Source organism: Delphinapterus leucas, chromosome 7, assembly GCF_059928025.1.
Source record: "Delphinapterus leucas isolate spDelLeu-1000000601 "Yukka" chromosome 7, BTC_Dleu_Yukka2, whole genome shotgun sequence".
NCBI lineage: Eukaryota > Metazoa > Chordata > Mammalia > Artiodactyla > Monodontidae > Delphinapterus > Delphinapterus leucas.
The window spans coordinates 45,512,014-45,537,755 of record NC_143135.1 but is presented as its reverse complement, the minus strand read 5'-3'; the positions used below and the strand labels follow the sequence as shown (position 1 = coordinate 45,537,755).

The window sequence follows — 25,742 nt, the reverse complement described above, 5'->3', positions numbered from 1 at the left end:
AGACAGAAAAAAAAGTAGCTGTAAAGGCTCATAAGCAAAATTTGAATATGGAATCTGGGTTAGGTAAAAGTTTTATGACAATTAAATTTCCTGGTTGTGATTACTGTACTGTGGTTATATAAGATAATGTCTTTGTTCTTAGGAAATGTATATTGATGTATTTAAGGATAAAGGGGCATTATATATGTAACGCAAATGATTTAGAAAAAATATATATATGAGAGAGAAAATGATAAAGAAAATGGAATAAAACAAACAACTGGTGAATCTGGGTAAAGGGTATACAGGAATCCTTTGTACTATGTTGTAACTTTTCTATAAATTTGAAATTATATCTAAATAAAAAGTTACAAAAAAAGAAAAAATAAACATTCTCATCTCTAGACCAGAGCAAAACTGTCTACTAGACCTGGATATTAATGAAAACTGAAGTTAGAAAGCGATCAGTACAGGAAAAAGGGAAAACAGAATTTCACATTCTAAAAATGCATCATGATCAATGGACATGATGGTTACATATATTGATGCTGCTGTTCCATAACTCCTGAGCTTGGTTCAATGGGTGTGACAAAACAGCAGACAAAAAGAACAGTCACATATTGACCCAAAAGATAGGTCACTTGGCCTGACAGTCAACTATGGGAGGGCTGAAATGAAGAAACCTGTCTTCTTACCGAAAGGAAGTGTTCTTTTCCTTCTGCTTGGGTAAAATTATTTGTGGGGTAGTTTGTCCAGCAGCAAAAGCAAAGGTGGTAAAAATGGACTGAGGATAACGAAACTTCATCAGCTGTTTCTTAAAGATCTCTACTACTTCTGGACTCACTTCTTCATCAAATGCTACTTTAATCAACTAGGGACAAAAGAAATTAAACATATCAGAAACATTAAGGATTTCCAGATAGCTTCCCCCAAATTACTGAAATAACAAAAAAATAATAATACTAAATGGCAAGAGTTTCGAAGTTGAAGGGACCTTGGATATCATGCAATAAAATTTTAAAATTTCAAAAATAAAAAAGGCTCAGAAAGGTTTACTTGCTATAGATGGTTAGTTGGCAAGGAAAATCGTGTATCTTGAAGTTGAGTTTCTTTAAGACTATCTTTTCTCAATTTCTTTTCTTTCTTTTTTTTTTTTTTTGGTTGAGACACACGACTTGTGGGATCTTAGTTTCCTGACCAGGGAATGAACACAGGCCCTCGGCAGTGAAAGCACAGAGTCCTAACCACTGGACAGCCAGGGAATTCAAGACTATCTTTTCTATGATGGGATAGGGAAATTAACTTATAGTGGCTGGAGTAGGAAACATGTCCTTCTCATTTATTAACTGTTGGTTCTAGATAGGGAATTTGGCCTAAGAAGGTCTCTTCCTACCCAGAGATACTATAAACCTAGGAAGAAAAAATTCAGTTTGACTAGAATCCTAGCCAGTAGACCCATGCAGCATTCTAGTTTAGAGTCCTTTGGCGGTTGGAATAGTGAAGAAATCTCTAGGAGGTCAGTACTCTCAGGTGACCAGAGAAGGTCTGGGCCTAGAGATCAGCAGACTTACATTTCACACAATTAGCATATGGAGGTACTAGGGAGGGCTTCTTGCCTGGAAGGAACGAGGCAAGAACTGGAACCCCTGCAAATCTGAGAAGTCAGAGACAAGGCAGGAAGAGTGAGAAGAGCACAATGTCGCAGACCGAGAATTATAAAAAAAGGAAAACTAAGAAAAGATCACTCTTCCAAGTGTCTGGTTTGCATCAATAATTTCACAAGTTCTGATACATTCAGAGCTCCCTGAAAAAGCCTTTGCTTCATCAGGGGTTACTTAGAACCTTAGACCTAGCTATAATTCTCAGAGCTCTACCTTTTCCACAGAAGAGCCACAGGGCATTTCCTTCTGAAATAGATCCCAAGAGATGCTTTCTGTCTAAAGACTTTATCAAACCCAAACTGAGGTATGACTTGGCACAGAATAAGAGTCAACTGTGTGCGTCTGAATTTCTAAGATCACTGAATATCAACAGATAATCTGTTACTGCTCTGAGTTGACTGCAGGGCTCAGGAAATGGAGGATTAAATCCAATACCATTCAAGAGTTGACTCAATCAAAGATTACCCTCTCAGACCCTCTAATTCTCCTCATCCTCTAACTCCTGACCAGATGATCAAAAGAAAGTGGCCATGACATCATTTGTAGAAAACTTTTAAACAGGAGACAAATGGCTCCCTTTCTTAATACCTGAAAAGATGCTGATGTGATCTGCAGTCCTTCTTGCATGTTCTGTTGTAGCTGGTTCTGCATTGCGATCTTCTTCTCCTTGGTGATGGAGGCAATGGGAAAACTTCGCACAACTGTCTGCTCACCAACTATAGGAAGACAGGGTACAGACTAAGCAACAGCACTTTACAGCTCATTTCTTTTTTAAAAATAAATTTATTTATTTATTTTTGGCTGCATTGGGTCTTCGTTGCTGCACGCGGGCTTCTCATTGTGGTGGCTTCTCTTGTTGCGGAGCACAGGCTCTAGGCACGTGGGCTTCAGTAGTTGTGGTGTGTGGGCTCAGTAGTTGTGGCTCACGGGCTTAGCTACCCCGCGGCATGTGGGATCTTCCCGGACCAGGGCTCGAACCCGTGTCCCCTGCATTGGCAGGTGGATTCTTAACCACTGCGCCACCAGGGAAGCCCTTTTCTAGAGCTCTTTTTTAGAGTCTCTGCGCTCATTTCACCAGCCTCTGCCGGAGAAATGTGTCTGGAAAGGACAATGTCCAGGAATGCAGTGAGAGAAAGTGCCACGACTCTAGAATCGCATTCATTAGTTTTGTTGCATGGCAATTCATTCCTGAGAAACAATCCTTTCCCGGAATGAAGGAACTGTCCCAGCCTGCCAGGCTTCATTCTAGTTCCCCAGCCTATTATGTGCCACACAAGATCATCTGGTTTAAGGTATCTTATAGGAAGGGTAGGTTTTATACAGAAGAAAAGAAGTATCTTCAAATATTGAAAAGACACTTATCATATTTAATGTAATAATAAAGCAAAAGAGAAAAGATTGTTAAAGTTTGTTTCTGTATAAAGGTGCTATACTATGTATATGTGCCTTCAGAAGACATATGATTGGGCTTAGGCCCAAGATTTTCAGGAGTTTAAATATTAAAGCAAGAAAGGGAAAATACAAATAATTATTTATCAACTACCTGAGGGTATGAAGATGAGCATCTAGAAAAGAAGTAGCACACATGAAGCTTCCCTTGGAGAGCTCACAGTTCCCCACGGGGGAGGAAAGTCACATGCAGAATACAGAATACAACAACATGCAATTAGCTCCTAGGTTTGAGGGAACATGGCTTTAAATATTTCAGAAGGGGAGAAGACTTCTGCACGCTAGATGGCTAGAGACTGATTCCTGGAAGAAGTGAGAGAGAAGGTGAGCGTTGAAGAGAATGTAGGTTTGGATCTGCAGAGGGGCAAAGGGTGGGCATTTCAGGCAGTGGTACAAGTAACAGAAAGGAGGAGCAATGGGCAAGGCCCCTCAGCTAGTAAGCCAAAGGGGGTGAGATTTGAACTAGGTTTATCTGACTTAAGAGCCCATATATTAAGTAATCTACTTATTATTATCAGAATTCCTCAGTCCCTGAACTTCTGAATTCCTAACCTGGAAAATTCTCTTATATTAGACTCATACCTAGAGCCTAAACAAAATCAAGACATACACAGGACTTAAGTTCTAAGATGTATTAAATGACTTATATAACACATGTCAAATGATCAGATTTCTATCTGGTATTAAAGGAGAAATTGTAAAATTTAAATTAACTTAAAAAGAGAAAAGAGGCAAATACAAAACTTTTCTCTGATGAAAATAATTTTCCTAAAATGTGAAATTAACCCAAAAATTGTCAGGAAAAAACAAGAGACCAATACAAGCTTTCACACTAAATATGGCTTTGATTTCTTTAAAAGACATAAACTAGAGCAATTTAAATGACCAAGTATCTCATATATTTATATGCCCAAAATATATGTTTATGGCCACTGAGCTCACAAAGGTTTTAGTAAAAAAATGCTTTAAGTACTAGATATTTAGTTTTAAAAATATACTTGCTTACAAATACAAATGTAATTTATTTACAGTAACATGACAGGAGAGGATTGAGAAATTTTGCTCTCTTTTTCAAAAGAGCACAGCTATTCCTGCTGATTCATTTTCTTTACTGAATTTTACAAGCTTTTTGCTTTTCATGTGGTAAGCAATCTTTATGACCAATAAACCATCTTGATTCTGTCTAAGCGAGGGATTATACAACTGTGAGATTTTGAAGATAATACAGTTTATAAATCTGAATTCCACTGTCTAACAAAGTGCATAACACATAGTACACACTCATCAAATGCTATTGAATAAATAATTTCAGATGAGAAAAGAATTCTAGTGACCATTTATCCCAATGTTTCTCAATCCTCAGTATGTAACAAAAATACACAGATGCCTTGGGGGGGGGTTCCCCCTCCTAGAATCCTATTACAGATTCTAATTCAATTGTTTGAGAGTTAGGCCCAGAAAAAAACCCTTTTTTTTAAAGCTTCCCAGATAATTCATACACGCAGTCAAGGCTGAGAGCAACTGCATTATCACCAAGCAAGCCCAATTCCCTAATTTTATAAAAGGGGAAATTGAAACTCAGAGAGGTTAGGGGACTCACTTAAGATATCAAGATTGGTCAACAGTGATCTAAACCTGAGCTTCTTGATTTGGAGTCCAATAATTTTACCCAAAACCTTATATGCTTTTCCTATCAACCAGAATAGTTTATATAGAGATTTAAAAAAGATAATTCAGACTTGATAAGGTATGCTATTCCTTTCTAATACAGAAGATTGTAGAGCATAGTAGTAAACAGAAGTTGAGGGAGTTTAGTGAATAGAAGAGAGGTATCTTCTTAGAAGAGAGGTCTGCTGAATAGAAGAGAGGTCTGCTAAGAGAGGAATGGGGTTAGTTGAAATGGAATGAGAGAAGTGGAGTTAGTTAGTTAGTGCTGTACAGCCCTGCAATGCTTAGCACACCCTTCCACAAAAGGGATCATGAGTCTGGAAAACCTCAGCCTTACAGTTTACTGCAGGACTCAGAAGGTGGGGCAAATCAGCAGAGGATGTTAGTAGCTGGATACTATGAATATCCCTAAGTCACAAAATGCTGCCTCATGAAATTATTATAGTTTCAGTGGATGAACCGTGGTTTGCTCTCTAGAAGATACCTTTGGTTCTTCAAATAAGAATCTATGATCCAAATTATCATTAGCTTTGACAGACAAAAGTTCTAAAAAAAAATCTGTGTAGTAAAAAGGCTTACTCTGAATCTGAACTGACTCGCAAATCACTGCACACAGATGGAATCAAAGCCTCATGTAGCACACAGATAACCCTGTTCTGATGGCATTATATGAGCCATACCTAGCTGATCATGGGGAGTCCCTCTGAACAGAATTCTATATGTGGTGAGGAACAAGGCTCCTTCTGCTGGCAGGAGCTGAGGGCCTCCAAGAAGGCCTCCAGTGGCTTCTTCTCTCCCATCAGGATCCAGCAGGACTCGAAGACCTTCACAAACAATTTCTTCTCCAGGCAGGAGAGCAGGTCTAAGAATCTTGGGCTAGCAACAGAGAAAGTTAATTTAAACACAACTCTAGTGGGATTTCCAACCCTTAGACCAAGGTTATCTTTGCAGTTACAGATCTAAAAAATTTGAGCCAGACTTCCCAAGTAGCCAAAATGAGTAAACAGATTTGGGAAGAGGCAGAAATGATGTTTCTATATCCAAATGTAAAAAGATTCTTCTCAGCATTGCTTATTCACAGTAAAATCATCGGAAATTACTAAACTTTTTGAGATACCTATTCAATGGAACATTTTGCAACCATTAAAAAGAATGACATGGATCTATATATGTGAACATAGAAAGATGCCAGAATACACTGCTAAGTAAAAAAAGAGCTACCAACCAGTGTGTATATTATGATCCCCTTTTAGAATATGAACCAAACTGTTAAAGGTGGTGCTATCATGGTTAAGGGTAGAGGTCGGGGTGAGGAGGACCATGGGGGACTTTCATTTTGTACAATGTGTGCTTCTTTAATGTTTCAATTTTATACAAAAGCATTGTTACTTTGAAAATTGAAAAAAAAATATTTTTAAAAAATGGATGCATCTTTGAAGAGCCTTTCTTAGCCTTTTATAAAGATTAACACAAAAAATGGCCAAGCTATGACCATTTATACATCTTGGGAAGTAAGGAACCACATGATACACTCCCCTGAAGGGTTCAAAAAAATCCATCTCTCCTGAAGATATAATACGCTTATTATTTTTTTTTACTGAGCAATAAAAACTATATAAATCAGCACTATTCTTTTTGTTGGCTCTAGGAACCTCAGAGCTAAATGTAAAGCCAAAGTATAATGATCACTGTGTGTCAGATTTCTGATAGAATTATCTCTCCTTTCCATCTGGCTTCTGATTTCTCCTTTGAATTTATTTTTAGTAGTTCTGTTATATAGGTAAGAGGGTCTTGAACCCTAGTCCCACAGACTGGTGCCAGACTAACTGCAAAATAATCATCTGGGAGGCTTGTTAAAGTACAGATTCCCAGGCCAAGTCCCAGGGTACTCCTATTCAGGAGGCTGGGCTGGGATTCAGGCCTCTCAATTTTTAATAGACTTCCCAGATGTTTGCGATGTATGCTTGTAATGCATACAGATTCAGGAACCTGGTGATTTTATGGTAATTGCCTTAAGTCATTTTTGGGGGGAAACAGGCAGGGCATAAAATCGTGGCTTGGGCTTGGAAGTTAGAATGTTCATAATTTATGCCTTGCCTATAAAAGTAGACTCAACAAGAGGTTATTATTGCTCCTTTGTTGATCAACTATTCTGTTTCACTATACTTTTTTATGAGGATCTACATGTAAACTCCTCTCAAAGTTTAATGTATCATTAAAACTAGAGCTGGTCTCTGTAGAAGGTTAGGAGAAGGTACTTTCTGGGGCACAACTGTCTACTGTTGCTTTTTTAAGAGATTTTATACTCTGAAAGCATGTAGTCTGGAATAATTACCTTCTGTATAGGTGGAAGTCTTCTACTCTCTCGATGCACTGCTTCTAGGGTTTCAACGTGCATAGCTACAATTCCTGGGATGAATCAGAGTATTCAAAATGAAAGAGTACCAAACAAGCAGAATTAAAACAAATTCTGGATATTTTAGAATTAAAAACTAATCATAGTTTGGTGGTTCCTCAAAAAGTTAAACACAGAATTACCATATGACTCAGTAATTCCACTCCGAGGTATATACCCAAAAGAACTGAAAATAAGACTCAGATACTTGTACATGAATATTCATAGTAGCACTGTTCACAACAGCCAGAAGGTCAAAACAATCCAAGTGTCCATCAACAGATGAATGGATAAATAAAATGTGGTATATCCATACAATTACAGTATTATTCAGTCATAAAAGGAAATGAAGTTACAGTACCTGCTACAACTGGATAAACCTTGAAAACATTATGCTCAATGAAATAAACCAGACACAAAAGGACAAGTGTTATATGATTTCACTTATATACAGTATCTAGAATAGGCAAATTCATAGAGATAGAAAGTAGATTAGAGGTAACCAGGGGCTAGAGGGTGGAGAATGGGGAGCTGTTGCTTAATGGGTACAGAGTGTCTGTTTGGGGTGATGAAAAAGTTTTGGTAATAGACAGTTGGTGACAGTTGTACAACATTGTGAATATAATTAATGCCACTGAGTTTTACACTTAAAAAAGTTTAAAATGGCAACTTTTATGATATATTTTACTATAATTTAAAACTATTGAAAGAAACTAATTGAAACAAAAATAAATAGCAGGCTAAACTACATGGAAGCCAAGTATTATGCTGGAGAAAATAGACCCATAAGAATAATTCTTATTCAGTTATCTCTAATATTCTGGTTCTCTAATATCTGCAAAGTGATTACCTGGTATCATGCAATGCAGGCTCTTGATGTGATCCTGAGTAACTCCACTCTCTGTACAAACTTTGTCAATAAATCGGGTAATGAAACGCACAACAGAATTGGCAATGTCATTATTCTCTGAATCTTCAAACCCACTTTCTGTATCATAGCTCTCAGCTACACTTCCTGCAATACTAAGAAAGTCAAGGAAAGAAATCATGGTCAGTAAAACAAATGACTACTATATCACAGTGATCTTCCATAGCAATTTAAACTTGCTCAAAGGGATGTATACTCAAGTAGAAACCTCACTTAACTCCATGGCTTCTCTATAAGTGATAGTGGTGAAACATGATGTTCTGTTTGCATACATTTGGAAGCTATTGTCAGGCATTGTTCTTTGGATCCAGATTTGTTTTTGTAAGGAATACCTTCTGTCATTTTTCTAAGAGGAACTCACGAACCACAGAAAATAAAACAAAAAGAGACTTTAAATTTTATCTGATACTTGGACCTTCTAAAAAAACTTGTCCTTCCAAATTAATTGCCACATGGAGCCAGACAAAGTAATATGGCTATCTTTGGCCTTTGGCAACCGGGGGACATGTCCCTGGTAGGCAAAGTAAAAGAACTTTTTTCAGCAAGTAGCGTATTTTTCCAAATGGAAGAACAAAATTGTCCTATGAACCCTTCTCTTGCCAATATTCTTCTTTCTGTCAGTGAATCACAACCATTTTGGTCACTTTGAAACCATCATTTGTCTGTAGGTGATACAAATCATGCAAAAGAAGGGAATAAATTTGAAATGGAGCAGATGTGAAAGTGTAATACCTGCCCGTGTTGCTTTTTTTTTTTTTTTTTTTAATTCAATAAATACTCCTGCCTCCTATGACTTCTTTTAGACTGCTAGTCATGGAAAAGACTCACTGCCAATTCTAAACTACTCACTTCTCTTTCTTCCAAATCCAACCACATTAGCTGAATCAGTGTTAGAAGTAAAGCAAAGCAATGAATTTGGCCATCACACCATCCCAAAGCATTAACAAACTTAGGTGTCTTAGCCACTCACTATGTAAATCAGATTGTAGAAAATGTCATGAAAGAAAAAAAAGGTATGAGCAAGTGATGGATATGTTACTTAAGACAGGGAAGTCAGGAAGGCCTCTCTGGGTGGGTGACATTAGAGCACAGAACTAAATGAAGTGAGGGAGTGATTCTTATGACTATTTCAGGAAGAGTATTCCAGATTGCAGGAACAAGAAGTACAAAGGCCCTGAGGCAGTATCATGCCTCGAATGTTGAACAGGGATACCAGTTTCATTGACAGTAGAGTGATAGGAAATAAGGTCTGAGCAATAGCCAGGGGCCAGATCCTGTTAGGCCTTATGGTTTTATTCTCAGTGGTATGGGAAGTAGTAGGGTTAAGAGCAAGGAATTGTTGAGGACATGATTACAGGCAAATGCAATGGATAAACTGAGGAAAAGGAGGGCCAAGAAACAAATAATCACTTTGACAAGAAGGAGTTCATTAGTAATTTTCCAGAGTGCTTTCTGTAAATTGCTGTGGTGGAAAGTAACTGAAGGGCTGGATCAGTAGTGGTTGAGACATTTGAAAAATCAGAGGTCATGAAAGAGAAGAGAGTATGGGAGGTGATTAACAATAGTTGGATGTAGTGAAAGTCTTTTAATAGAGAAAAGCTGAGCAAGTCTGAAGATGAGGAAAATGGTTAATTTTTGAAATATGTATAGCAATATTTACCCGAAATACTTTATATTCTGTGCTAAGCCAAGAAGAATAGGAGGGTCTCTGTGTGTCCACATTTGGTACCTGTTTGTGACAATGCTGTTGCTCCCACTTTCCCAGTCTCCTGGTGCTGATGTTCTTAGGAGCTTGTTTTTACTTGTATCTAGTGGAACTAGCAGATTGACCATGAGGTTTGCAAAGTGAATGGCCTGACTGAAGACAGTGCTTTCCTCACGTTGCACCAGCTCCTGCTGAGCTGATTTGCTCAGAGTAGGCCAAAGGCGTAGCTGCTCGGCTGCCAGGTCCATTGCTGTCTTCTCCTGATATTGGTCATCAGGCAGTTTACCCTAAAAACCAAAGCAAAAATATCCAAATCTGGGACTTCCCTGGTGGTGCACTGGTTGAGAGTCCGCCTGCCAATGCAGGGGACACGGGTTCGATCCCTGGTCTGGGAGGATCCCACATGTTGCAGAGCAACTGAGCCCGTGCGCCACAACTACTGAGCCTGCGCTCTGGAGCCCGTGCGCCACAGCTACTGAGCCCGCATGCTGCAACTACTGAAGCCCGTGCTCCCTAGGGCCTGTGTTCCACAACTACCGAGCCCACGTGCTGCAACTACGGAAGCCCTCGCACCTAGAGCCCGTGCTCTGCAACAAAAGAAGCCACTGCAAATGAGAAGCCTGTGCGCTGCAACGGAGAGTGGCCCCCGCTCGCCGCAACTAGAGAAAGCCCGTCTGCAGCAACGAAGACCCAACGTAGCCAAAATTTTAAAAAAATAATAAAAATTAAAAAAAATCCAAATCTATCACTTGACATGAGCTTCAAAAAACATGGAAGATGTTTTAATAATTCATCTATCAAATACCTATGTCAGTAAAAATGAAAATATATAAACAAAATATAACAACAACATGAAACGTAGTCTTTTTTTCTGAGCTCCAACAGGCCTTGAATGGAACCACATGACAAACACAAGGAAGCAGCAGCAAAACAAAGATGTACACACTTCTCATTGCTAACATTTCACTGCATTTATTTATCTCTATGGCTCTATCCCCTTCAAGTTGCCAGTTATAACAAATCGTTGACCTGAAGTACCTATTAATGCTCAGGTCAAATGTGCCAGTAGCATTTTCTAGTGCTCTGCTGTTTCTTTTCTTCTGCTCTTTGGAGAAGAAGATAGAATGACCAAAGTCACAAAAAAATAGAGCTAGGTTTCTTTGTAAATATGGGAATCAAACATTATCACCACATGGGTAAATAGGTGTCCATGGGATTTTTAAGAGGGGTTTCCTATAGGCTGAAGAGTTAAACAACAGCAGTAACCCACATCTGCACAGCACTTTACAGCTTATGAAGAGCTGGTATACCTATAGTCTCACTCATACCTAAACTGGGGCTCAGAGACAGACTTTTATAGAATAAAGGACACAGAAGCAGTGACATGTATTTGCTCTATGAACGTTTTTGAGATATACCAATGTTAGCACCACATCTTCTTTAAAAATTATCAAAAGCACCCCACCAGGCCAATTATTTCTAGAATATGACTTCGAGCTAATACTTTTTGGATCTGCTACAAGTTACCCCTTTTCCAAGTGCATCTGGTGTTTTGAGAGTTTTAAATTAAGAAAAAACAATTAAAGCTAACTGTACAACAATTTGAAATATCAGATTGATGTCATATAGTGCTATTTGTTATTTAAGTTTCTGTTCTTATCATACTCAATAACAGATCAATAATATGTTTAAAATTACTTGAGGTCATAGGAATATGTGACTACTAGGTAGTTTCAGTTAGCTATCGAGGTTCATTTATCTCACATAACATAAAGCAAATTTAAAATGGAGGAAAGGATCAGCAGCAATGTATTAGCCCAGCATGTAGGATTAAAAATTACTCTTCAATTATATTTCAATAAAAAAATAAATTAAAAAAAACTTTAAAATAAATTACTCTTAAAGTGAATCAACACTGATAATCAGCCCTTAGTGCTGCTTTAAGTTCAATTAATGAGGACAGTAATTTCTAACAGTTATTATTTAGTATGTGCCAGGAACTCTTCAATGTCCTTTGCTTGTATTAGACATTAAAATCTTACAATAATCTAATCTATTGATTTCACCAATGTAGAAATAAGGCACAGAAAGGTAAAGTGAATTGCCTAAGACCAGACAGCTAGTGTATGACATTTCAAAATTTCAGAAAAATTTAAACTGCTCTTTCAAATTAAAACCAATATTCTTTATTTTAAACTATTTTCTTGATAGTTTCCTTAAATTTATTTTATGGTGATAAAAATATTTGGAAACATACAGAATACTCCTAAAAGAAGACCTAGATTTATTGCTGGCATACTTTTGAGCATTTATTTAGGAGTCAACTGACTTTAATTTGACATTTCTTCAAGAAGTTAATTGCATAAAGATATCTGCCCAGGTATTTTAGGGTTATTCTTTCTGTTCAACTTCCTATAATTGTTTCCAGGGAATTCTTATTTGTTAAAATACAATAAAACAACTCTAGTGCTACAGAACTGTAGTAAGAAGTTATTATGGAAAAAAATGTCAGAAATCAACAGGAGAAAGATGCTCACCAGAGGGCTTCCTAAAGTAAACCCCAAATACACTGGTAGGAAGTGGCTAGATTTCCTTTAGCCCTGGGAATACCTGAGTAAGCTTTCCCTGAAGCCAGGACCACAGCCCCACACAAATACCTTTCTTTATCTTACCTTTTGCTTCAGATGTGGGGCATGATTGTCTTCCTTGGCTGAGAGATACAGGGATCGAACCTGTTCCTGCACCGCATTGTAAAAGGTTGTCTCCCAAAATTGCTGATTCGTCCAAATGGGGTGGTCCTGTACACAGGTGTAAGCAAACTGGCTGACTCCAGGGGCCAGTTTCTGTGAGAACACACAATATACATCACCATGGGGCTGACAGAGTCATGACAGTTCAGAAGGTTACAGGGGCCACAGATAATCATGAATGTCTTAAAAGGATTTATCTAAACAATATCTTATGGCAGTGCAAGCTTAGCAATCAGCAACTTACATATTTTTAACTGGCAACTTTGGGCTTGCTATCAAATCCTTCAGGGTCTCTGTCACTTTACCTATTAAAATGGATATTTTAGCAACAGCTAAAAATCAAGGAATTGTATGAATTAGAGAATATATGAAAAGTGCCTAAACACTGTACTGTGCACACAGCAAGCACTGTAGAGTTGGTAGCTCTTATTACAATTAGGACATATAATAAAATTCATGACAACCTAAATATAAAACTCCAGATAATTCAAAATTTCTTCTACTTGGTAGTAGAGTACATTTTGGTGGGGTTAGGGGGACACTAATTGAAATGCGAGTGAGCCTACAGCTTCGCCTTGCACACAGAATGAGGGTATATTATGAATTTGGGACTCAAGAGGAATTGCACCCTCCCTCCTGCTCACTCCAGCCATTTACCTCCCTACCGAGGCTGCTGTCTGGCTCAGAAAATCCATAGATGACTGTCCCGGGCTTCTGGGGCATTTTCTGGTAACCAAGTCTGGGTGTGGGAAGGTAATCTCAAACCAAACCTTCCTTTCCAGAACTTCCTGCTGGGCTTCTAAGTAAGAGTAAACCCTACTCTGTGATTAACAACAGAGGGAAAGAAAACTAACTCTGCAGTCACTTGAGGCTCTTCATAAGTCTTTATGCATCTCATTTATACTAAAAATCTCATTAAGATGCACATTATTATTGCCAATTTAAAGAAGAGAAAACAGAAATTCAAGGTTTAAGTGATTGCCCAAGGCCGTATAGCAATTACATAAGTGGTGGAACTAGGTTTCAAGCCCAAAGTTTGTTTGTTTCCAAAGTCCCTGCTCTTTTTACTATAGCAAATTATCTTGCAAAGAAACTGAAAGCAAATCATAAATAAATTAAATACTGTTTAGCACAACTATCTGTTTTTTTTCCTTCACTTTAGGATTTTGTTTCCCAAAGTAGTATTCTGCCTTGAAACCTCTGATATGATTTTAATTAATGCTGCGTTTTAAATTTTACAGACAACTTACAATTGCCAAACTTCAGTAAATGATTTGAGTCACCTTTCCATAGCTGTTTCTTTCACCTCTAAAAGTTAAAGATGTTTCAAAAACTTTTAAATCCATTATTTCTCAGCAAATACCTGATAATACTTTCAATAGACAGATAATTTTTGTTCCATTTTATTCTTTAGAATTGAGTTAATTTGTTTTCTATCAGTAGAGTTAAAGTTTTTGATAATGTAAGTTTTATTTTGAAGTAATTCAATAAGTGAATTCTCTTCTAAAATGTTGGACAATGAAGATCACTATTAAGGTTATATACATAACAGTTATGTAGCAAAAAGTTGGTTCATTCCTTAGGGATGCATAACAAATGTATAAGATTCCTGGTAAAAATCATATGCTCAGTACATGCTAATTAATTTCCTTCTTGATTAAGAACAGACTAAACCTACAACTGGAATAGGCACCATGTATATCATGAAATGTAGTACTTACATAGTTGGAAGTGGAGTGGCTGTGATTTTGCCTAGTAGAGTCTGTGTACTTCTGCATCACGTATGTAAGTCCCTTTCAAGATAGGCCTATGCACTGCTGTTGGGATGATCATCCATAACTCTTTTAAGGGCTATAAGCTGGAACTGACCATGAAGCACCTATCAGGAGATCCCCAAGGGGAAGCTGTGCAAAGACTGCTCATTTAAGACACAGCTACTCTCTACCTATGGGAATCAAGGACAAAATGTGTGTGGTTCTGTGAGCCACAGATACTGTGAGTCACATACTCCTTCTATACTCTGCTTGAGGACACCTGAGATGTGGGTTGAACTGGTTTTTTTTTTTTGCCCCAACCACTCTAAGAACTAACAATGACCTCAGTGGCAGTGCATAGGCCTATTGTGAAAGAGATTTTAAAGGCATAAAACTTAAACAAGGTAAAAGCATAATTCTCAACTGCCTTTCCCTTGAGTATAGTCAGAGGCAGCACCATTTCTTACAAACACAATGTAACAACAGATTCTAAAATTTTGGAGTTCTGAAATTATATTAATATAGATGAGCTCAGAAAAACTGAGCTCTTAACAAATCCTTATCAGTTTCTCACATGTAGTCCTTTTAGGATCATCAACAAAACAGAAAGTTATAATTAATTATAAATCTCTTATTACAACTTGACAGAGCGCTGTAGGAATCTGAGAGTCTAATGAAGCCCTGCCTTCCTCTTTCAGCAGTTTTCTCACTGATGCTGCATATTCACTTTCCTTGGCACATACCAGTTATTATCTACCTGTTTATTCACAAACTACAAGTGAATATGTAAAAACTTCCCTAAATCTTTTGAACAAAAGTGGACTGAATGTGTTCCAAGGCAGAAAAATGGTGTAACAGTGACAGTGGCCCAAAGGGTCAGAACCCACAGCTTGTTTACTAGGTGAGAACGACAGCAAGGTGAAGGGATTATAGGATAAGCACTTTTTGGTGGCAAGTCAGTCACAAATGGTGATGGCATCTGATACATGCATAAGAAATCATTAATTCCCCAATACTTTAAATATTATTATTTTTCCAAATATGAAATGTGCTTCCTTTCTTTGTGGTTTCCTGCTATGTCTTCTCAAGTGCAAGCAAGGGGCACTGAGTTCCTTGCTGTTCAGATGGGCAGATCCACTGCACTGGTGGGTAGGTGTGTTCTTAGGGCCAGCAGAGGGCAGTAGCACCTTATTCTGCCTAGATTCCATCCATATAAGGCTTTTTAAATAAGAATTGCAAAAATGGAGCCATGCATTCTGACTGGGCTAGAAAGTTGGGTGGAAGGTGAATACTGCACGCCCTCACTGTACATTTGAGAGACCCTATAAACAAAATGGATTTGCCCAAGGTCACACAGCAAGATGGGCAGAAGAAAAGGGAACAGAGATAAGGTTTTCCATTATTCTATGTCATTTCTGTAAGATACAAAAACTAAGATATTTCACAAAACAGAACTATAATTATCTAGAGAAAGATGCAATGATACTGCTTAGGGGTTCAGATTCATTATGTTCTATGATAGTGTTAATAGTAGTTTTAGTAAACAAAGAAAATAAGCACCTGTAGATAAAACTATCTCATGATTCTGATCCCTTTTTTGGTTTGAAAAAAAAGACTTTCCCAAGATGGTTTCTCGAATTGGCCCATATGCCAGCTTTATGACCTTTTATTTTGTACACAGATGAGACTTAATCCACAATGAAGGTTTGAGGGTGGTGGTAATACTGTTGTCAAATGGCATCATTTTTTCCTCTTCAATTTTGGCAATAATATTTACTTTACATTTCATAATAATTCTTATGATTTTATCCTAAATAAACAAGTGATATTTTGCCATGCAATTTTATGAGATGTTTAAGAATGTGTTGACTTCCTTCCTTATCTAGAAAAAATAGCTCTGAAGGTACTAGATTAAGAATACCATTCATTTTCCACAAAGCATTCAAAGGAAACCCAGCATGGGACAAGATATGGAGAATAAACTTCACGAGGCTCATTAACCAGCAGGCCAGATTCAAATCCAAGTAACTGGATACAAGTCATCTCAGAGACGAGTTGGTCAAGGGAAGGTTAAGATATCAGTATGAGAGGCCTATCTAAGGACTGTCTGGCTAGATACGTTTGCTCTCCAGGCCCAAGGCTTCAGTTAGGGAGTTTAGAGGGAAGCCAGATTTCAGGAGAAAAAGCTCCTGGGAGGAGTGATTCCATAAATATGTAATGTTCTTAAAAAGAATAATTAGAATACAAAGATTCACTGTTTAAATTGCTGGGTATTTCCTATCCAGTTCTGGACACTGGAATACAAGTGTACCCTACCGCACAGTTCAGGGATGGTGCCAGCCAGCCCTTTTATGATTCTACACCGGCCTGTGAAGTCCACATATTAAGTCACTTGAAGAATTAACATGGACATATACATACACTACCAAACGTAAAACAGATAGCTAGTGGGAAGCAACCGCATAGCACAGGGAGATCAGCTCGGTGCTTTGTGACCACCTAGAGGGGTGGGAAAGGGAGGGTGAGAGGGAGGGAGAAGCAAGAGGGAAGAGATATGGGAACATATGTATAACTGATTCACTTTGTTATAAAGCAGAAACTAACACACAATTGTAAAGCAATTATACTCCAATAAAGATGTTGAAAAAAACAAAAAAAGAATTAACTTCTGAGTATTTTCTGATGAACTTTGGTGAAATGCTTAGTCTTGAGAGACAAACAAAAGGGAGACAGGAATGGGGAAAACATGTATTCAAAACCTATATTTATCAACTCATAACCACATCTTAAACATATTTGCTTTGTGCATTTTTTTAAAACAAAGGACATACAACATTATAGATCTGGTTGAAGCCTACTGTGTACCTCTGTTGATCCCATTTCTCTCCTATCCTAGAGGCAACAATGATCCTGAATTAGGTATTTTTCATTCCTATTTATGTTTTTATACCTGTTTATATCCATAAAGAATATATAGGATTATATTGCATTTTATTCCTTATTAATGCTTTTCCAAGTATACATCTTATATTTCATTGATTTATGTAATATTTAATTAAACTATATAATTAATTGGGACAAAACAACTAGCTCTTTGTAAACAAACAACTCAGAAGGGACAGAAAGACAGTGGCCTACAACAATGAATACTGTGTTCATTAGTCAGTGGGGTTTACAGAAAGGTGAGTAATCAAATTAGTTAAACAGAGGTAATGTGAGAATCTACCATAGTTTTTCCTGTTCTCCTACCTGATACTGAAGAGTGCAAGTAAACTCAAATGTGTAATGGTCTAAACCTCTCCTGGGCTGCTTAGAAGATCCAGGCACAAAATTTCTACACAAGAAGTATATTCATTCACAAGCATTGCCCAGTATTCATTTGATGTGCCAGTGTCAGTAGCTGGAATGACAGGATTGAAGTCCTTAAACTATGTATCCTTCTAATGATTCTCTGTATGAAACTGCTTAGTAAATATTGAGAGAAGAGAGGATGAATCAATTTCTTTCCTTTGTGGTCCAGAATTTAGTAGAAATCAAATACTAGCTTGTTGTCAAGTCCTTTGCCTGCGTCTCGTACTCCTAAAAACACAAAACTGGATCTAAATCCCTGCCTCTTTTTGGTAGGTTTTTAACTTTATATAAATGGTACCATATTGTGTTTTATTCTGCCACTTGGCTTTTCACATATTATGTTGCTAGACTTATTAAGGTAATAATAATAATTATTATTATTATTGCTATTATAACTAACTTGTACTATCTCTCACTATATACATTTGTCAACTTACTTAGTATTTATAGCAATCTTATGATCCACTGAGGTAAGTACTATTATTACCCTTGTTTTATAGGGGGAGAAACTGAGGCACAGAGAAGTTAAGTAATTTGTCCAAGAGAATATTGCCAGGAAATGGTGGAACCAGAGCTGGGATTCAAACCTAGGTAGTTTAGCTAAGAATTTAATTTCTTAATCACAATTTAACTATTGTGTGAAATTTCACTGTATGAATATATAGCATTTCCTTGTTCCTGTTAATGGATATTTGTATTGTTTCTACCTTTTAGCTATTATAAACAATGGTTCATATCAACTGTCAACTTCGATTATTAGTTTCAGTACTATTTAATATAGTTCCTGGAACTACTTGAGAGGAGCCTAAGAAATATTCCCATTGTTATCTGTACCAATAAACATTTTTGGGTTACTGTACATTGAACTCCTGAGCCTGTGTTCTAGAGCCTGTGAGTCACAACTACTGAGCCCACATGCTGCAACTACTGAAATTATTTCACATAGACTTTTTACAGATCTACTATTTGAAAAAATTAACAATAATTCTTTAATATAAAATATCTAGTCAGTGTTTAAATTTTTAATTTATCTTATAAATGTTAAAAAGTTTGTCTTTGTTTTTTATTTTATTTTATTTTTTTTGCGGTACGCGGGCCTCTCACCGCTGTGGCCTCTCCCGCTGCGGAGCACAGGATCCGAAAGCGCAGGCCGAGCGGCCATGGCCCACGGGCCCAGCCGCTCCGCGGCATGTGGGATCCTCCCGGACCGGGGCACGAACCCGTGTCCCCTGCATCGGCAGGCGGACTCTCAACCACTGTGCCACCAGGGAAGCCCCCTTGTTTTTTATTTTTATTTTACAGTTTGTTTGACTCAGGAAGGACCCAAATGAGGTCCATATATTACATTAGTTTATACATCTCTGAGGTTGGTTTTAATCTACAGATTTCTTTACCACCTGTCTGTCTGCCTCTCTTTTTCTCCCACCACTTGCAATCTATTTTTTGAAGAAACTGGATTATTTGTCCAACAGAACTTCCATCCGTCTAGTGGCTGCTGACTGCATCCCAATGGTCTCATGTGACATATTCTTTTGTCCTCTGCATTTCCTGCAAATTGGTAGTTGGATCTAGAAGCGTGATCAGATTCAGGCTTGATTGTTTGGCAAGAATATTTCATGGAGATACTATTGTAAGAGGCAAATCTGGTTGTCTTTCCTTCTGTAATTTTTTTTTTTTTTTGCGGTACGTGGGCCTCTCACTGTTGTGGCCTCTCCCATTGCAGAGCACAGGCTCCGGACGCGCAGGCTCAGCGGCCATGGTTCACGGGCCCAGCCGCTCTGCGGCATGTGGGATCTTCCCGGACCGGGGCACGAACCCGTGTCCCCTGCATCGGCAGGCGGACTCTCAACCACTGAGCCACCAGGGAAGCCCCTCTTTCTGTAATATTAAAGGCCATTGATGGTCAATGCCTAGATTCATTAATCATTAAGAGCAATAAAATACTGATATTTTTATTCTACCATTACCTCCTCACTTATTAGCTAGAATGTTTCTATAAAGAAAAAATTCCCCTCATCAACTGTTTGGAGACCCAAACATATAGTGTAAATTAGAAAGCAGGATAAAAACATGATTTTATCCCTTCATTTATCAGTTTTAAAAACAATGACTTGGGGACTTCCCTGGTGGTGCAGTGGTTAAGAATACCTGCCAATGCAGGGGACACGGGTTCGAGCCCTGGTCTGGGAAGATCTCACATGCCACAGAACAACTAAGCCCATGTGCCACAACTCCTGAGCCTGTGTTCTAGAGCCTGTGAGTCACAACTACTGAGCCCACATGCTGCAACTGCTGAAGCCCGTGCACTCTAGGGCCCAAATGCCACAACTAGTGAGCCCACGTGCTGCAACTACTGAAGCCTGTGCACCTAGAGCCCGTGCTCTGCAACAAGAGAAGCCACCGCAATGAGAAGCCCATGCACCGCAATAAAGAGTAGTCCCCGCTCGCCACAACTAGAGAAAGCCCATGCATGGCAACAAAGACCCAATGCAGCCAAAAATAAATTTAAAAAATTAAAAAAAAACACCAAAAATTTAAAAAATGACTTGTTTTTCCAGCATCTATTACAGATGAACAATTACTTTTTCTTTTTTTAAATTCATATTTTTACAAACTCGCAGATTTTTAAACATATTTTATTTAACTATTCTTAAACCTGTTTAGAAACAAGCCAAAAAAACCTATCCATAAGTGTTTACTGGAAGCTGTGGACTGATGAACCTAATGATGTTGTTTATAACAGCACTGTAAACCGGGAGGATAAAGTACCTGATTGGGAGAATATAATCAGCAAAAAGACTAGTAGATACATAACAAGGTATTTTCTCTGAGGTGTAATTGCAAAAGGAGCAATAGAATAGAGGCATCAGTGAGTCCGGGCACAGGAAATGGAGGAATTTGGTGAGTCATAGTTCTTACTAGGTGTACTTGCAAATGGCCCAAAAGCTCAACAGAAATGTTTATTATAGCATTATCTTTAATAGCTATACCCTCTCCAAAGTTAGCAATTTTAATGTCTAACTATAGAGACGAAAGGTTAGACAAATGATGGTACATTATTAACACAAAAGAATATTATGCTACCATTAAAGTGGTTAATATGATACTGTGCTTATGAATGAAGTGCTTATGCTATATTTCAGAAAAACAAGTCAATTATGCTATGATTATGTCTGTAAGTACACAAAGACTGGGAGGAAAAAGACAAAATGAAAATGAATTAAAGGTAATAGAATTCTGAACAATTTATTTTCCTTCTTCAAAAATAATTTTAAGAGATTTTTAAATTAAATGTAGCAGACTGAATATTCTTTTGCTCCCTGAACTCCACTGAAATGACAGCAAAAGAAAAACATTTTTTAAACATACAAGAACAAAGAGAATGAGAAAACAGACACCAGATAAATGATGTTAATAAAATTTTAGATGTCATAAAATGGATTTATAAGCAGTAACAAATGTTGAAGATCAGATAAAGCTGAAACCCCTACTACATAGAGAAGGAAAGCCCTTTTCACACTTTAAAAGAGTAAATTTTATGGTATATGAATTATATCTCAATTTAAAAGATGGAAACAACCCAAATGTGTATCAACTGATGAATAAAATGTAGTATATATGTACAATGTAATACATGCCAGTAAAAAAATATGAGGTACTGATACACGCTATACCATGGATGAACCTTGAAAACATTATGCTAAGTAAAAGAAGCCAGTTATGAAAGATTACATATTGCATGGCTTCATTCATGTGAAACGTCCAGAACAGGCAAATACATAGAGATAGGAAGTAGATTTGTTGTGGCCTAGGGCTCGGGGGATGAGGGGAAATAGGTAGTGACAGCTAATGGGTACGGTGTTTCTTTTTGTAGTAATAAAAATGTTTGAAAATTGCTTATGGTGAAAGGGAATACACTAAAAACCACTGAAATGTATACTCTGAATGGGTGCATTATTATGCATGTGAATTATATCTCAATAAAACTTTTAAAAAAGGTTGCTATGTATACTTTATCACTTAAAAAAAAAAAGGTTGCTGACAGGAGAAACTGGGCAAGTACACATGGAAACTATCTGTCTTAGCAACTTCTGGTAAATGTCAAAATGCTCTGAAAGTTTACTTTAAAAAAAAGATGGAAGAATATATAGTATACTGACACTAGTCAAAAGGAAGCTGGTGTGGCTATGTTAATAGAAGATGATTTCAAAGCAAAGAATATTACCACAGATAAAGAAGGTCATTTCATAATGGTAAAGGGTTAATCAAGAAGACATTAATCAAGAAGACATAAAACCCCGGAGTGTTTATGTACAAACAAGAGAGCTTCAAAATACATGAATGAAATCTCATAGAAATGCAAGGAAAAATACACAATTATAGTTGGAGATTTCAATATGTCTAAGTAATTAATGGAAATGTAATCAGAAAATCAGCAAGGATATAACAGACTTGAATAACACTATCAACTAACTTAACCTGATAGACATTGATAGCACAACAGCAAAAAACCCACCCTTTTCAAGTGCATAAAAAACATTTATCAAGAAAACCTGTTCTCTGGGCAATAAGTCTTAATATATTTAAAGGGATTCAAATAATACAAAGTATATTCTCTGACCAAAATGGAATTAAATTAGAAATCAATAGCAGAAAGGTATCTAGAAAAATCTTCAAATATTTGGAAACTAAACAACTCATGGATCAAAGGGGAAATAAAAAAGGAAATTAGAAAATACTTTGTACTAAATGAAAATGAAAACACAACATATCAGAATTTGTGAGATGCCACTAAAGCAATACTTTGGGGGAGATTTATAGCAATAAATGCCTGTATTGGAAAAGAATGGTCTCAAATCAATGACCTTAGCTTATACTTAGAGAGATTAGAAAAAGAAAAGCAAATTAAAGTCAAAACAGGCAGAAGAAGGCAATTAATAAAGATTAAAGCAGTAATCAATGAAACAGAAAACAGAAAATCAATAAAGAAAACCAATGAAACCAAAAGCTGGTTCTTTGGGAAGATTAATAAAATTGATAAGTAGTCAATTAGTCAGACTGCTTAGAAAAAGAAAAAAGATAAAATTACTGCTATCAAGAATGAGAAGTAACATTATTAGAAATTCTACAGATATTAAAAGGATCATAAATACTATGAATAACTTTGCTATTGACAATATTGACAAATTAGATGAAATGGACAAATTCTTTGAAAGATATTTATACAAACTACCAAACCTCAAACAAAAGAAAACAGATAACCTGAATAGGCCCATATCTATTACAGAAATAGAAATTTTAGTAAAAAATCTTTCCACAAAGAAAACTCTCAACACATGGTTCCCCTAGGAATTCTACCGAACTTTTGAGAAAGAACTAATACCCCTTCAACACAAATTCTTCCAAAGTTTGTCAAAAATGTGGATCTTCCCACATTTTTGACCAAGGTGTAAGGCAATTAAGTAGAGAAAGGATAATCTTTGCAATAAATGGTGTCAGAGCAATTGAATCTTTGATCATATCTAGTACCATATAGAAATATTAACTCAAAAGGAATCATAGACTTAAAAGTAAAACCTAATACTCTAAGGCTTCTAGGGATATTTGCAAATCATAAATTTGCTAAGGAGTTATATCCAGAATATGTAAAGAATTCTCAAAACTCAACAGTAAGAAAACAAACAATTCAGTTTTAAAAGATGGGCAAAATACCTGAATAGACACTTTACCAAATATAATACACAGAAAGCAAATTAGCACATGAAAAGACTCTCAACATTATCAGTCATTAGGGAAATGAGAATAAAAATCACAATGAAATATCACTACATATCTATAGAATGGCTAAAATTAAAAGCAATGACATTAGTGTGTGAGGAACTAGAACTCTCATTCACTACTGAAAGGAATATAAAATGGTAGCACTTTGGAAAAAAACTTCGGCCATTTCTTAAAAAGTTAAACATACACCTACCATATGATCCAGCCACTCCGTTCTTAGGTATTTACCCAAGAAAAAAATGAAATGTATGTCCATACAAAGATCTGTATACAACTATTCACAGTAGCTTTATTTGTAATGGATAAAATCTGGAAACAACAAATGTTCACCAAAAGGTTAACTGCGGGATTTTTTTTACAATGGAATACTACTCAGCAATAAAAAGGAATAAACTGCAACAACATAGATGAATCTCAAAATAATTATGAAGAAATCAGCCAAAAAATCATATACTGTTTAACTACATTTATATATAACCATAGAATATGCTAACTACATGCAAAGTCTGTACTGACAGAAATTAGATCAGTAGTTTCCTGGGGATGGGGGTGAAGGTTAGATGAGATGAAGAGATTACAATGAAACATGAGGAAACTTTTGGGGGTAATGAGTATGTTCACTATATTGAGTGTGGTGATGGTTCCATGGGGGACATATATATATGTCAAAACTTATCAAATCAAATTGTACAGTTTAACTATGTAAGTTTATGTGTCAGTTATACCTTAATAAAGCTACTAAGGGCTTCCCTGGTGGTGCAGTGCTTAAGAATCTGCCTGCCAATGCAGGGGACACGGGTTTGAGCCCTGGTCCGGGAAGATCCCACATGACGCGGAGCAACTAAGCCCGTGCGCCACAACTAGTGAGCCTGTGCTCTAGAGCCCGCGTGCCACAACTACTGAAGCCCACGTGCGTAGAGACTGTGCTCGGCAACAAGAGAAGCCACTGCAATGAGAAGCCCACGCACCGCAACCAAGAGTATCCACCGCTCACCACAACTAGAGAAAGCCCACGTGCAGCAACGAAGACCCAACACAGCCAAAAATAAATAAATAAATAAAATAAATTAATTTTTAAAAAAAACTACTAAAAAAACTTAGTAAATGTACACATAAGTTTGTATGTAAATTTTGCCTCAAAAGAAGAAAATGCAAACTCTAATTACAATTCTCACTACAAAACGACGTGTGTTGAAGTACTGGAATTATATGTTGACTATAATTTGCTTTAAAATACATAAAAAATAAGATGGATGGATAGATATATACAAAGAAAGGATAGAAAAAATGTTAATACTAAACTCTAGACGGTAGGTTTATGGATGTCTACTGTAAATTAAAAAATTTTTCTCTGTTTGAAAAATTTCATAATAAAATATTGAAAAAAATAGAGTATTAGTCTAGGCATTAGTATCCGACTAGTAGGAGTTCGAGAAAGAAAAATAGGAAAAACAGATGATTAAATAAATGAATAAATAAATAAATCAAAGGGCATGGATTTTCAAATTGAAAGAGCCATCTCATGTCTGGCAAACTGAATGAAAAAAGAACCACATTAAAGTATATCATTAGGGACACTTAATCCTTAAAGGAGAATCCTATAAAGAAGCACAAGGAAAAAAATGGGCGACACAAAGGATTAGAAATCACTACGGCATCAGACTTTTTGCCAGGTGGGGTGGTATTTGTGCGGAATGGAAGGAGGGAGGGAATTTATAAGTAAGAATATGTAGAGGTGGTATGGTGGTGAAAGTAGGAGATCTAAATTTTCATATTCCAAGTAAACTGATAACATCTAACATTGTAAAATTAAGAAATAGCAGTAAAAGCATGTTAGAAACACTAAGCCAAATACCAAAAGAAACATCTGAACAATTGAACATGATTGTCTCTGGAAAGCAGATCTTGGACGTAAGGCAGGGACCTTTGTTTTTTGTTATAAACCATGTAATCTTTATATTTCTGACTTATATACATATATTACTTTGAAAGGTCTTAAATTACAAAACACTTTAAAATGCAATTATTATATGTGGAATAAAGTTAAATAGAAAATAATTTTTTTATATTTTATTTTGTTTTTTTTTTAATTTTTATTTTTGGCTGCATTGGGTCTTCATTGCTGCATGCGGGCTTTCTCTAGTTGCAGCGAGCGGGGGCTACTCTTCGTTGCGGTACGCGGGCTTCTCATTGCGGTGGCTTCTCTTGTTGCGGAGCACAGGCTCTAGGCGTGTGGGCTTCAATAGTTGTGGCATGAGGGCTCAGTAGTTGTGGCTCACGGGCTCTAGATCACAGGCTCAGTAGTTGTGGCGCACGGGCTT

General features: G+C 37.0%; 1 protein-coding gene across 5 annotated transcripts in view; it reads right to left on the bottom strand.

The window, feature by feature from the left end:
• SBF2 (SET binding factor 2) overlaps positions 1-25,742 on the bottom strand; it is a 454,162-nt gene that overhangs the window by 61,438 nt on the left and 366,982 nt on the right. For all 5 annotated transcript variants that reach the window (XM_089915171.1, XM_022555691.3, XM_089915172.1 and 2 more), the window contains 7 exons: positions 12,458-12,628; positions 9,810-10,072; positions 8,003-8,175; positions 7,093-7,166; positions 5,438-5,633; positions 2,229-2,356; positions 675-850 (listed from right to left, as the gene is read on the bottom strand). In XM_089915171.1, coding sequence (XP_089771297.1) covers positions 675-850; positions 2,229-2,356; positions 5,438-5,633; positions 7,093-7,166; positions 8,003-8,175; positions 9,810-10,072; positions 12,458-12,628 — 1,181 coding nt within the window. The remainder of the gene's footprint in view (positions 1-674; positions 851-2,228; positions 2,357-5,437; positions 5,634-7,092; positions 7,167-8,002; positions 8,176-9,809; positions 10,073-12,457; positions 12,629-25,742) is intronic.